The sequence below is a fragment of the Bubalus bubalis genome, chromosome 12, assembly GCF_019923935.1.
Source record: "Bubalus bubalis isolate 160015118507 breed Murrah chromosome 12, NDDB_SH_1, whole genome shotgun sequence".
Classification (NCBI taxonomy): domain Eukaryota; kingdom Metazoa; phylum Chordata; class Mammalia; order Artiodactyla; family Bovidae; genus Bubalus; species Bubalus bubalis.
Window position 1 is genome coordinate 43,059,209 of NC_059168.1, and position 14,608 is coordinate 43,073,816.

The 14,608-nt window shown below is 37.7% G+C and overlaps 2 protein-coding genes across 7 annotated transcripts in view; both read left to right on the top strand.

Annotated features, from left to right (window-relative positions):
- PAPOLG (poly(A) polymerase gamma) overlaps positions 1–14,608 on the top strand; it is a 33,793-nt gene that overhangs the window by 961 nt on the left and 18,224 nt on the right. For 5 of the 6 annotated variants that reach the window (XM_006073880.4, XM_006073881.4, XM_006073878.4 and 2 more), the window contains exons 2-6: positions 1,374–1,535; positions 3,007–3,073; positions 10,896–10,977; positions 11,207–11,316; positions 13,120–13,173. In XM_006073880.4, the coding sequence (XP_006073942.3) occupies positions 1,374–1,535; positions 3,007–3,073; positions 10,896–10,977; positions 11,207–11,316; positions 13,120–13,173 (475 nt within the window). The remainder of the gene's footprint in view (positions 1–1,373; positions 1,536–3,006; positions 3,074–10,895; positions 10,978–11,206; positions 11,317–13,119; positions 13,174–14,608) is intronic. The other variant, XM_006073879.4, reaches the window with a different exon arrangement.
- On the top strand, positions 3,081–6,586 carry LOC102400723 (60S ribosomal protein L39-like). The gene has a single exon (XM_044925931.2). The coding sequence runs from the start codon at positions 5,975–5,977 to the stop codon at positions 6,272–6,274; it is 300 nt and encodes a 99-aa protein (XP_044781866.1). The 5' UTR covers positions 3,081–5,974; the 3' UTR covers positions 6,275–6,586.

Sequence of the window (14,608 nt, forward strand, 5' to 3'; positions counted from 1 at the left end):
TGTGTGTACACATACCTTTAGTTAAAAGAAACCGAACATACTGAATACATCTGAAGGAATTCTGTTACCTCCTCCTCTAGGCCCATTCACCTCTCTCCCTGGAGTTCCCCACAGTTCTGAATTTGATGCTTATGCGGCATGTTTTTTTTTAATGCTATTACTGCATATGTATATGTCCATAACCAGCATTGTTTTACTTGTTTTTAAACTTTATATGGCTAGTACCACACTTATTATTCAACAACTTCTTTAGCGCAACGTATGTCTTTGAGATTTGTCCATGATAGTATTTTTCAGCTCTAATTAATTCACACTAATATTGTATTGTATTCCCTTGTAGAGATACATTCTGATTTAGTCCATTTCCTGTTAGTGATTGTTTTAGGTTTTTTCTAGGTGTTTTTTTTTTTTTTTTTTAATGTCACAGTGTGGTAGTGAACGTTTTTGTACATGTCTCCTTGCGCACTTATCTTAGAATTTCTCCAGAGTGTTTACTTCTCGAGGGATTGTGTCACTTGCTTTTGTTTTCCTCTCTAGATGAGAGAGGTTCAGAACCATGGGTTTGGAATTTTAATGCTAGTAGAGAAGGCAATGGCAACCCACTCCAGTGTTCTTGCCTGGAGAATCCCAGGGACAGGGGAGCCTGGTGGGCTGCCGTCTATGGGGTCGCACAGGGTCAGACACGACTGAAGTGACTTAGCATAGCATAGGGACCTTGATAGCCAGCATTTTCAGCACAGAGATAAGAAAGTGGGACTCAAGATCATAGTTGGTATCATAGACTTCATTTAGACAGTGAAAAGAACAATTAACGAGTCACAGAATGTTAGGGCTATAAACTCTGATGGACGCAATGGATGTTAATAGGTTTCTCAGGGACACATCTAGTGATTTCTTTTTAAAAGCTAGAGTATTTCATAAGGACCTTCTAATCAAATAATTTTGTTTTTTTCCTGGGGTTGGGGGCATTGTTTTTTACTTAGAGCTTTCTTTCAAGTGGCTGACTGCTTTTCAAAGGTGGTACTTGACTTAAGTCTGCAGGGTGTAGTCAAGGTGGCCATGGCCCAGCTCCCATTCAGGCTCTTTGCGTTTGAGCTGAGTGGTGTTGGCACAGTTGTCCTGATGCCAACACAGGCTGCTTTTGACTTGAAAAGACATCCTAACCATGAAAGCTTGAAGCAGAATGAATAGTCCTTCATCTGCATAAGCGCAAAATATCCTTTTTTCCTTAAAAAAAAGGGGGGGGGGGCACGGCCAACCAATAGTACTGAGTAAACTTTTAAAGTAGCTAAATTAATGAGTGGATTGAGAGGTTTAATGTATCAGTAAATGAAACTTTAAATTTTTTCTGCTCTTTCATTTTTCTTGAACAGAAACACCATGCTGGACAGCCAGCGTCAACAAAAGCATTATGGAATCACCTCTCCAATTAGCTTGGCGTGTCCTAAAGAAATTGATCATATTTACACACAGAAATTAATTGATGCCATGAAACCATTTGGAGTGTTTGAAGATGAGGAAGAATTGAACCATAGGTATGTCATTTAAAAATGCAAAGTATTTTACAGTACATTCTTTAGTCATTACTCTATAAACATATGTTCATGTACCAGTGATGTCCCTGTGTAGGGATATAAAAATGACAAAATGAAAAGAACACTTGGCCTTCCTAGAGCTTAGAGGAGGAAATTTAACAATTAGCCAAGTAAGTAAAATAAACACAGTGACACAGTGTTAACATATGACAATTGCCGGCTGAGAAAAATGAAGCTGAGACTGGAGGTTGTCAAGGAAGTCTTCATTGACATTTGAGGGAAATTTTGAAAGTGAGGAAAGAGCTCTGTGGATTTGATGGAAGAGCAGTCTAGGCAGAGGCTTGCGATAGGACCGTACCTGATAGCAAGGTAACCTAGGTATATGACATAGAGTGAGTAAGAAGGGGAATGTGGGCTTAAAGAAAATGAGATGGGAAGAAGCTTGGAGGGAAAGGTCATATAGGACCTTGAAAACCATTATAAAGGTTTTGGTTTTTACTCTGAGATGGGAAGCTGTTAGGATTTTGAGCAGCAGATTGACATGATTGATTCATGTTTAACACAGTCACTCTGGCTGCTTTACTGAGAGTAGTCTGCAGAGGGGTCAAAGTCAGAAACAGGGAAACTAGTTAGGAGACTGTTCCAGTAACCCAAGAAAGAAGTGGTGACCGGAACTAGGGGGATGGCAGTGGAGGTGATAAGAGATAGTAGAATTCTGGATGTCTTTTAAAGGTACATCTTCTGGATGTCTTGTTTAATAACTGGAATGGGGGAAGTGGGGGGCATCAAGAATGATGCCAAGATTTTTGGTCTCAGCAGCTGGAAGGATGAGATTCCATTACCTGAGAAAGGCTGAGGGAGAAGCAAGTTTGGACAGATTGGGAATTCAGTTTCTCATGTGTTATCTTTGAGATGCCTAAACTTTTTTTTTTTTTTTAATTTGGATTTGGATATGCCATTGGTTGCAAGTTTGTTTTAATATCAAATTGCTTTTATTAAGTTAAATTTTTTATAAAAAATTAGCCAATAAATAATTTGCCTGTTTTTATTATCCAAAAACTTGTAACTGTCAATGAGAGTGCTGACTTCTACTATTACCACACTGAATTGATTTTATTCCATAGTAAGGCCAAGAAAGTTGACAGTTCAGTTGGCCTCTGCAGCCTTATTGAAGGTAATTTTGATTTTTTTTTTTTAACTAGGCTTTTTGAATTTTGAAACAATAGCTCAAAAACCAAAATACTATCATCACATTTATCGTCTCTTTGGAACTCTTAGGAACCTAAGAATGCCAAAGAGATGTGCCTTGTGTCAACAGATGTGATAGCATTAGCACGTGTATAATATGCTTTTACTCTAGCACCAACATAAAGGTACTGCCTATATGTTTAATTACTTTTTAAAATACTGTTTGTTTTTGGTGGGGGTTTTTTGTTTGTTTTCATCTAAAGCATGTTATTTTTTATTATAGGCTGGTTGTTCTTGGTAAACTGAACAATCTAGTAAAAGAATGGATTTCTGAGGTCAGTGAGAGTAAGGTAAGACTCTAAATTGAATTCATAGTTTCATTGTGTCCTGGTAAAAAAATGCAGAGTTGAGAATAATCAAAAATAGATAAACATTTTTAGTATACTTAGAAATGAATTGTTCTAGACAGTTGAAATGAAGAGAAAGTCACTTAGTCATGTCCAGCTCTTTTTCACCCCATGGACTATATAGTCCATGGAATTCTCCAGGCCAGAATACTGGAGTGGGTAGCCGTTCCCTTCTCCAGGGGATCTTCCAAACCAGGGATTGAACCCAGGTCTCCTGCATTGCAGGTGGATTCTTTACTGGCTGAGCCATCAGGGAAACCCTCTAGACAGTTGAGTCCTAAATAAATGAGGATTTACCCCAGAGGTAGCCAGTGTCTTACTACATTTCCACATAAATGTCTTCCTTGACTCACATGTAGTAAACCAAACTTTAAATACTGAAATTTTAAAAGCCAGATTTCAGAATTCTTGTGAAATACCAGGTATGGCAGCACTGGGCCTTTCTTGGGGCAAGGCCAGAAGAGGCTTGAATGGAATTGGGCTACTCCCCTCTGGTGCCTTATGGTCCCCATTACTCCCCGCTCTCTCAGACATAGCAACTGTCGATTATCAGTTTCTGTGTTTCTTATGTGTATACTTTCCTCATTTGCTTACCTGCCTGGCCTAGGAGACGTTGGAGTTTGCAAACCCTAATTTATAATTATACTGCTTTTTTCCCCTCCAGTAGCTTAACTTCTTTCCTTCTAAAATCAATTACATATCTCTTTGCTTTCTTAGAATCTTTTGAATATAATTGAATTCATTTGTTTGGGAATCTTCATTGGCTGTAGTAAAATGAGATAGGGCATGTTCAACTGGATAATACTGTTTGTCCCTTTACTAAGTGGCTCAAACTGTTGTATTTTAAATTTTTAGTTTTAGTTGTGTTTTTTTTTTTAATAGTTTTCCCATCTCTTAACAGTTGTCAGCTGAAAGTTAAGGGCTCACAGCAGTAGTGTCTCTGTAAAATCCCTTTCTGCCCATTAATATCAGTTTAGAAATTACACACATGTTAGAATTCTTTTACAACTTTTATTTCCTTTTGTAACCTTTGATATGTGTATAAAATTGGTTCTTTCAAGCAGTGGGCTCTGAATAAGGTTATGAGGGACTGTGCTAAGTCTACAGTCATTGAGTTTAAATAAATGGTCTTGACACTATTGACTTTTTCTGCCAAATGACTATCTGGCTCATTTTTGAGCTCACAGCAGGGTTATCAATAGTTGAAGTTTTCTGTTAGGTTGAATTCTGAGCATGTGAAATGTTAGTCATGAGTAGTTAAAAAAAAAAATCATGCTTGTTTCTCTGCTACTAGCTGATCAACTCTTTAATAAACTTGTCTTATTCACTTGCACAACCTCAGGACAGAGCTCAGGCATTGAATGAATGTTGGGGAACCTGTTGTCTCTGTCTATAATCAGCCCATAATTGCTGTGGGTATGCAAACCAGATACACAACTTGCTAGAATTGATTTAAAATCAGAGTAACAAGCTTTTTGACTTCTTGTGTTGTCTTTATGTCATGTAATGTGGTTATACTGAGGTCTTTGCTCTCATACATATTCTAGGATACATCAAGGAAAGTCAAGTGTTTACTGTTCACAAAAAAGGGCTAGATACTTTATTGAGAGATGCACCTAACTAATTTTCTTACTGGTGTCCTTACTGGTGGATTTTTTGCACCTAAAAGAAAAATTAGTAGAATCTGTTCCAAGGTCAAAGGTTTTTTTTGATTTTTTAAAATTGCTTTCCCCTCATTTTATTCACATCAGTACTTTAATTTACAAATTTCACTAGCTGGTTTCCATTTAATTCCTAGGCATAAAACCATTGTTAAAAATTTGAGGCATTACCACTATTTTATTTTTTTTTAAAGCAAAATAGTTATTTTTTTAAAATTTAATTGGTTTTAGCATCTTCCTTTCCATAGACACAGTGATTGGTCATTTTCAATATCATAATTCTCTGTCATTTATACCTATTTTATATGGAACATATCCAAAGGATTTGAGTTAGATCAAATATCATTTTAATATTCTGTGCATAGTTGGAATATTTAAACTTTAAACAATCTAGAACTCCAAACCATTTTAGTTAAATACTCTGGTTTGTGGTGCAAATCTTTTGCTCTGTTTATCACTTTCTCATAAATCATGAAAGAATCATGCTTTTCAAAGTGGGAAAGTAAACTTAACAGGGCTTCTCTATCCTTTTGTTTCAGTTAGTCATTAATAATTTTATTAGCTCCTTTCTAGCTATAAAATTTGTGGTATTCTTGAAACATACCTATTAAACAGAAAGTAACAAACATAATATCCTGTTATATAGATTAATCAAACTAATTAGCGCATACTACTCTTTGGAACTTGGACTAGGCATTTTGGGGAAGTGCCTAGAAATAGTAGATATAGTTCTCACCTTCAAGGAATGTAAATATAGTGAAGTGATGGAACTAACATACAGGGAAGAAAAAAAGTAAATGTAGTATGAAAGAGCACATGGTGGGGAAAAGAGCTTATAAAGAGGAGGGTAATCAAAGAATGCTTCATGAGGAAGGTGGGACTTGAAGTGAACTTTGAAAAATAGATGGAATTGAGATAGCAGAAAGGACAGCAAGCATTTGAGGCAAAAGTGAAAGTGTTAGTCACTCAATCATGTCTGACTCTTTGCGACCCCATGGACTGTATGTAGCCCCCCAGGTTCCTCTGTCCATAGGATTTTCCAGGCAAGAATACTGGAGTGGGTTGTCATTCCCTTCTCCAGGGGATCTTCCCAACCCAGGGATCAAACCCGGGTCTCCTGCATTACAGGCAAATTCTTTACCAGTTGAGCCACCAAACTGTTAGCCTATTTAAGGCAAGGAAAATGTCAAATGCAATGGAAAGGAGACTAGGTTATGTAACATGTTGGCAGTTGGAGCTCCAGAAGGGAAGATCAAGAAACAAGGCAAGAAAGATCCTACTTTTCTCTTCTCCGCCATCCTATGTACGGTTGAGTTGTCTCCTCACCATATCTTCTCACAAGACTTTCAGGATCAAGCAATTCCTGGCCAAGAAACAAAAGCAGAATCGTCCCGTTCCTCAATGGATTCGAATGAAAACTGGCAATAAAATCAGGTACAGCTCCAAGAGAAGACATTGGAGAAGAACCAAGCTGGGTCTATAAGAAGCAAGCTGGGTCTATAACGTGTGGCACACATGTTAAGACCACTTTTTTAAGCAGCTGAACCACAGTGAGAACATCACTACTGTAATGCTTGGCTCCTGATGTGTCTTATTTCCTCACTATCAGTCTGAGACTCAGTAATAAATATGAAACGTTGGGGGAAAAAAAAGAAAGATCCTTAAGAGCATACCATCAAAGTCTGTAGGATCCAAGGATCAGTATCCAGAAAAGAATGTATTGGCAAGTTTTGAGCCAAAGAGTTATGTGATAGAGTTAAAAATATGAGCCAGTGAATTTTTTACAAAATGGGATTTAGAAATAAAGATTAATGGCAAGAGAGTAACTTATGATACTATTAAATAGCACAGAATGGAGGTGGGTGGGGAGGAAGTGACATGTAAGGGATATAATTTAAGACTTAGTAATCCAGGAAAAACAATAATAGTTTATAGGTATGGGCAGTAAGGAAAATGAGGAACAGAAAAAGTGAACTCAGAAGGAGAGATATCTGGTTTATCAAAGGATGTTTTTTGTTAGGTATCAGTCATGGTTACTGAGGTGAATCAGAAAGTGAGTGAAAATATCTGATGGGCACTTAGAATTGGCTCTACAAAGAGGTGAAAAGTAGCATTGTAATTCTGATACAGCCCAAAATATGTAAAGTTTTTAGATTACCTCTCATGAGGAGATCGTTTTAAGAATGACCCCCCTTGTAGAAATATTATGGAGCTAGAATCAAGAAATTAAGCATGTCTGTCACAGAAACTAAAGGGGAGATGGAATTAGTCAACTATGCTAACTAGAGAGCTGAAAGTGCATTAATTTAGTAGTTGAGGGTTCTACTATTGAGAGTCACCAAGGAGTCAAAGACAGGCAGTTGAAGGGGACAAGTAAGGTCAAATGATAGAAAACATTTTTCTTAAGATAGGGATATATGCATGCGTGTGTGTGTGTGTGTGTGTGTGTGTGTGTGTGTGTGTGAGATATATGCATCTGTGCGTGTCCCCTCAGTCATGTCTGACTCTGTGACTCCATGGACTGTAGTGTGTCAGACTCCTCTGTACATGGGATTTACCCAGCAAGAATACTGCAGTGGGTTACCACTTCCTCCTCCAGGGGATCTTGACCCAGGGATCTTGTGTCTCCTGCATTGGCAGGCAGATTCTTTACCACTGTGCCACCAAAGAAGCCCATGTATACACGTATACTGGACACAAATTTGTTTTGTCTGTCCTCTGAGAATACCTTCATTACTTCAAGCTACAATCAAAAAACTCTATAAATCTCAGCTCACTAAATTTGACAAATGTAGTACGTATCAGTAGCATTTAGGCAGTTTTTTAAAAAAATTGAGGTATAGTTTATTTACAATATATAAATATTTGGTATACAACATAGTGGTTTGCAATTTTTAAAGGTATACTCCACTTAAAATTATTTTAAAATATGGCTATGTTCCCTGTGCTGTACAGTGTGTCCTTGTACTTTATTTCATACATAGTAGTTGGTACCTCTTAATCCTCTACCCCTGTTGTGCCCCTCTCCCCACTGGTAACCACTATTAGTTCTCTGTATCTACAAGTCTGTTTCTTGCTGTTATATTCACTTGTTCTTTACATTCACATGTAAGTAATAACATACAATATTTGTCTTTCTCTGTCTGACTTACATAAGCATAATACCCTTGAAATCCATCCATGTTGTTGCAAATGGCAAAATTTTATTTTTTTATGGCTGAGTAGTAGTCCATTATACACACACTACATCTTTATCCATTCTTCTGTTGATGGACATTTAGGTTGCTTCCATGTCTTGGCTACTGTAAATAATGCTGAAATGATCATGAGGGTAGTAGTTCAGTCACTCAGTCTTGTTCGACTCTGCAGCCCCATGGGCTGCAGCATGCCAGGCTTTCCTGTCCATCACCAGCTCCCAGAGCTTGCTCAGATTCATGTCCATCGAGTCAGTGATGGCATCCAACCATCTGATCCTCTGCTGTCCCCTTCTCCTCCTGCCTTCAATCTTTCCCAGCATCAGGGTCTTTTCAAATGAGTCAGTTCTTCACATTAGGTGGCTGAAGTATTGGAGTTTCAGCATCAGTCTTTTCAATGAATATTCAGGACTGATTTCCTTTACTATGAACAGGTTGGATCTTCTTGCTGTCCAAGGGAGTCTCAAGAGTCTTCTCCATCACCACAGTTCAAAAGCATCAATTCTTTGGTGCTCAGCTTTCTTTATAGTCCCACTCTCACATCCATACATGACCACTGGAAAAACCACAGCCTTGACTATACAGGCCTTTGTCAGCAAAGTGACGGCTCTACTTTTTAATATGCTGTCTAGGTTGGTCATAGCTTTTTTTCCAAGGAGCAAGCGTCTTTTGATTTCATGGCTGCAGTCACCATCTGCAGTGATTCTGGACCCCAAGAAAATACAGTCTATCACTGTTTCCATTGTTTCCCCATCTATTTGCTGTGAAATGATGGGACCAGATGCCATAATCTTCATTTTTTGAATGTTTAGTTCTAAGCCAGCATTTTCACTCTGCTCTTTCACCTTCATCAAGAGGCTGTTTAGTTCCTCTTTGCTTTCTGCCATTAGGGTGGTATCATCTGCATATCTGAGGTTGTTGATATTTCTCACAGCAATCTTGATTCCGGCTTGTAATTCATCCAGCCCCACACTTAGAATATATTTTGCATAGGAGCTAATTAAGCTGGTGACAATATACAGCCTTGACATACTCCTTTCCCAATTTATATATGTTACAATTTAGATGTGTACCCAACATGAGGGTACATATCTTTTTGAATTAATGTTTTTATTTTCTTCTGATACATTCCCAGGAGTGTGATCGAGTAATTGTTAGATCATATGGTAGCTCTATTTTTAGTTTTTTTAAGGAACCTTCCAATTGTTTTCTACAGTGGTTGCACTAATATATTGATCAGATCAGTCGCTCAGTTGCGTCCGACTCTTTGCGACCCCATGAAGCACAGCACGCCAGGCCTCCCTGTCCATCACCAACTCCCAGAGTTCACTGAGACTCACGTCCATCCAGTGAGTGATGCCATCCAGCCATCTCATCCTCTGTTGTCCCCTTCTCCTCCTGCCCCCAATCCCTCCCAGCATCAGAGTCTTTTCCAATGAGTCAACTCTTCGCATGAGGTGGCCAAAGGACTGGAGTTTCAGCTTTAGCATCATTTCTTCCAAAGAAATCCCAGGGCTGATCTCCTTCAGAATGGACTGGTTGGATCTCCTTGCAGTCCAAGGGACTCTCAAGAGTCTTCTCCAACACCACAGTTCAAAAGCAACAATTCTTCGGCGCTCAGCCTTCTTCACAGTCCAACTCTCACATCCATACATGACCACAGGAAAAACCATAGCCTTGACTAGACAAACCTTTGTTGGCAAAGTAATGTCTCTGCTTTTGAATATGCTATCTAGGTTGGTCATAACTTTCCTTCCAAGGAGTAAGCGTCTTTTAATTTCATGGCTGCAGTCACCATCTGCAGTGATTTTGGAGCCCAGAAAAATAAAGTCTGACACTGTTTGCACATCTATTTCCCATGAAATGATGGGACCGGATGCCGTGATCTTCGTTTTCTGAATGTTGAGCTTTAAGCCAACTTTTTCACTCTCCACTTTCACTTTCATCAAGAGGCCTTTCTGTTCCTCTTCACTTTCTGCCATAAGGGTGGTGTCATCTGCATATCTGAGGTTATTGATATTTCTTCCGGCAATCTTGATTCCAGCTTGTGTTTCTTCCAGTCCAGCGTTTCTCATGATTTACTCTGCATATAAGTTAAATAAACAGGGTGACAATATACAGCCTTGACAAACTCCTTTTCCTCTTTGGCACCAGTCTTGTTCCATGTCCAGTTCTAACTGTTGCTTTCTGACCTGCATACAAATTTCTCAAGAGGCAGATCAGGTGGTCTGGTATTCCCATCTCTTTCAGAATTTTCCACAGTTTATTGTGATCCACACAAGCAAAGGCTATGGCATAGTCAATAAAGCAGAAATAAATGTTTTTCTGGAACTCTCTTGCTTTTTCCATGATCCAGCCGATGTTGGCAATTTGATCTCAGGTTCCTCTGCCTTTTCTAAAACCAGCTTGAACATCAGGAAGTTCACGGTTCACATACTGCTGAAGCCTGGCCTGGAGAATTTTGAGCATTACTTTACTAGCATGTGAGATGAGTGCAATTGTGTGGTAGTTTGAGCATTCTTTGGCATTGCCTTTCTTTGGGATTGGAATAAAAACTGACCTTTTCTAGTCTTGTGGCCACTGCTGAGTTTTCCAAATGTGCTGGCATATTGAGTGCAGTACTTTCACAGCATCATCTTTTAGGATTTGGAATAGCTCAACTGGAATTCCATCACCTCCACTAGCTTTGTTCGTAGTCATGCTTTCTAAGGCTCACTTGACTTCACATTCCAGGATGTCTGGCTCTAGGTCAGTGATCACACCATCGTGATTGATAGATTCCCATAAATAGTTTATAAGGATTACTTTTTCTTCACATCCTCACCAGTGTTTATTAGAGCACTTAGTCAGTTTTAATGCTAAATAATTTGAATAATTGAATGCCTTTTATATATTTTTATTTTATTTTAGAATCTTCCACCTTCTGTTGTGGCTACTGTTGGTGGAAAGATTTTTACTTTTGGCTCCTATAGACTTGGAGTACACACCAAAGGTAATTCCTTTTCTGTGTTTTACTGGTAAGAACTTTGAATAACAAACTTATTTATTGTTTATAATTAGAAAATACGGGGGGGATTCCCATTATCTCATCACTCAGAGTTAATCAGTGTTAACATTTTTCTATACTCATCTTACATAGTTTCTTCTGTACATTATGTTTTTGTTTATAAAAATGTAATACATACTCAATATACTGTTCTTAATAATACTTTGATTTGCAGGAGCTGACATTGATGCACTTTGTGTAGCCCCAAGACATGTGGAGAGATCTGATTTTTTTCAGTCTTTTTTTGAAAAGTTGAAACATCAAGATGGCATTAGAAACTTAAGAGTAAGTATACTGTTATTTAATATTTTGAATTTGTTAACAAATAACAGCAAAAGCTAGGGCTTGTGATGACTGATATATTTTAAAAGTTGCTATATCTTAAAATAATGGATGGTGAGTTAAAACATGGGCTTTTTTTTTAAATTGGAGGATAATTGCTTAAAATGTTGTATTGATCTCTGTCATACAACAACGTGAATCTGCCATAAGTATAGATATGTATCCTCTCCCTCTTCAGCCTCCTTCCCTCCCCATCCCCATCCCATTCCTCTGGGTTGTCACAGAGCACCAGACTGAACTCCCTGTGTTACACAGCAGCTTCCCACCAGCTATCTGTTTTACTCGTGGTACTGTATATATGTCAGTGTTACTGTCCCAGTTTGTCCCCCACCTCTTCCCCACTCTGTGTCTGCCCTGCAGATAGGTTCACCAGTGCCATTTTTCTAGGTTCCATATTTGAGTTAACATAGGATATTTGTTTCTGTTTTTCTGACTTCACTCTGTATAATAGGCTCTAGGTTCATCCACCTTAGTTCAGCTGTCTCAGATTTGTTCCTTTTTAAGATTGAGTAATATTCCATTATATATGAAAACATGAGCTTTTTAGTTATACAGATCTTGATTGAGTCTAAAATCTACCACATATTAAATAGTGGATTTTGGTCAAGTTACCTATTCTCTCTGAGTCTCAGTTTCCTTAGCTATAAAATGACAATCTAGTGATAACTTTCTTATAAAGTTTTTTGGAGGATTGATGGGATAATTTACGTAAATCAGTTACTGTAATATCTGGTAAATGGTTGTTGCCTATAAAATTGTGGCTCCTATTATGTGTAAGGTTCTATTAGTAACTCTTTATGTGTATATCTAGCTATTCATCAGCAAATAAAATCTCAGCACCAGTGATTCATCCAATATGGCCTTAGTCCCACAAATACAAGAGTGAACAAAACATAGTTTATGGGATGGAGGGATTGGGGGAACTAAACAGTTTATTTAGTTAGTTATTTTTTATTTTTGCTGTGCTGGGTTTTCATTGCTGCTCATGGGCTTTCTCAGTTGTGGCGAGTTAAGGGGCTACTTCTCATTGCATCCCTCGGCTTCTCACTGCAGTGGCTTATCTTGTTGCAGAGCACAGGCTCTAGGCACCTGGGCCCAGTAGTTGTGGGGCACAGGCTTTGTTGCTCCAAAGCATGTGGAATCTTCTCCAACCAGGGGTCGAATGTGTGTCCCCTGCATTGACAGGCAGATTCTTAACCACTGAACCACGAAGTCCAACAAACGGTTTTAATATAATTTCAAGTGCTTGGATAAGGTGAAGCTCAGAGGATCTTGTTATTTGGGTTTCTGGGAATGGAGGAGGAGGTTAGGAATTCATTAGGTGGAGGGATTAGGAGGGTTTAGAGAAACATTCCTACTAAATCCAAACTATAGATTTTTTTTGCTAAATTAGTGATGAGATCTGATACTTTTTTACACTAGTGCTCTTGGTAAATAATCAGTTTTCAATTTAAGTTCCAACAAATAGTAAATACCCAAATGATAGCATTTTTCCCTGCCCGTTTCTGATGAGTATTTTTAGAAGGATAATAACTTAGATAACTACTCTGATGGATATCTTGCATATCTTAGATAACACAGTCACAGTGTGGAAGTACTTGCTTACCTAGAATGAGAAACCAAGAAAATTTTCACATTTTCTACTGAGTTAGAAATTGGGAGAAAAAGTATTCACATTATTGGCATTTGGGAAGGACAGAGAAAAGATTACACCTTATTTGTTATAATTGTTTTCTTCTTTTGCAGGCTGTAGAAGATGCCTTTGTGCCTGTTATAAAATTTGAATTTGATGGAATTGAAGTAAGTGTTATCTATTTTTCTGACTTTACAGTTAAACTATTTAACCTGTATGGGGTGTTTTTTTGGTACTGTTTTGTATTTTTTAAAAATTAGATTTACATAGGCCCATATTTTAAGGAATCAAATAGTCTAGTCATGGTGAATCCTTCCTCACCATGGAAGATGAACCAACCTCCATCCCTGCCCCCATTATTTTTATACACATCCGTCTTGTTCCCACAATCTCCTAAAATAATTATATTATTATAGTTTTAGTTAGAGCAGTATTCATTGTTTTTGTTATTACCATCTTATAAATAACAGTTCAAAACTAAGCACAAAATGTACTAGGTTACCATTCTTTGCTATGTGACTTTTGTTTTCTCGGAAGTTAATGTTTTGTGTTTCGTTTCCTTGATTTTTATACTTTTACTAATTCAAACTAGTCTCTCCTGGTTGTCTAAATCTCCATTAAATAGATTTGGATTTCTCAGGTGTTCTGTCATTAATATCTTGGAAAAATATCTCACTGATTCTTCTCATTTATTCAGATCTACTCTGATTGGTCTCCATTAGTGATACACAGCTGTCATTCTGACTTGTCTCTTCACTGATCCTGGGATTTCCTTTTGCTTCTCTAGTTTTCTTTTCTCTTGACTTGCTCTCATTTTAGAGGCACTCATCCACCAGCTTCCCTAAAAAGAGCACATATTTTTGAGATCTTGCATGTTTAAAAATGTCTTTATTCTGTTCTCACACCAAATTGATATGTTGGCTAAGTATAGAGTTCTAGGTGGGAAATAATTTTTCTTAGGATTTTGAAGGCCTTGTTTGCTTCATTGTCATCTAGTTCCCATACTCTGTTGAGTAATGTGAAACCAATTTGATTCCTCATTTTTTGTATGTGACCTGTTCTGTCTTTTTGGCCACTGTGTGGTTTTCTTTTTTCCACCTGGTCTTCATCATTGTAAAATTCATGGTAATACACTTTGTTTTGCCATGTATCTTTTCAAACAAATGTGCTAAGGCACTTAGTTCCTTTGATTTGGAAATACCTGTCCTTCAGCTCTTGGAAATTGTATTGAATTCTGTTGTGTTTCCTGCCTTTGTTTTCTTTCCTCCTGGAACTCCTAACATTTTTGCACCCCCAGGACTGCCTTTTTTTTTTAAACTTCTTCCTTCCTACTTATAACTGTGTCTTCAAATTTTGTTCTCCTTTTTGGGCTTGTCTCATCTTTTAAACTTTTCTCTTGTTTTTCATTTCTGCCATCATACTTTATTTTCTATGAATACTTTTTTATTCTCTTAAGTGTTCCTTTTTATTTATGAGTTTATTTACAGTTTCTTGTCCTTATTTCCTAGATATATTTTATCTCTGCTTTCTTAGATCTGCTCAGTCTGTTACATTTGTCCAAAAACATTTGTTTTCCAGCTTTCATAGTTTTTGCTGTTGTCT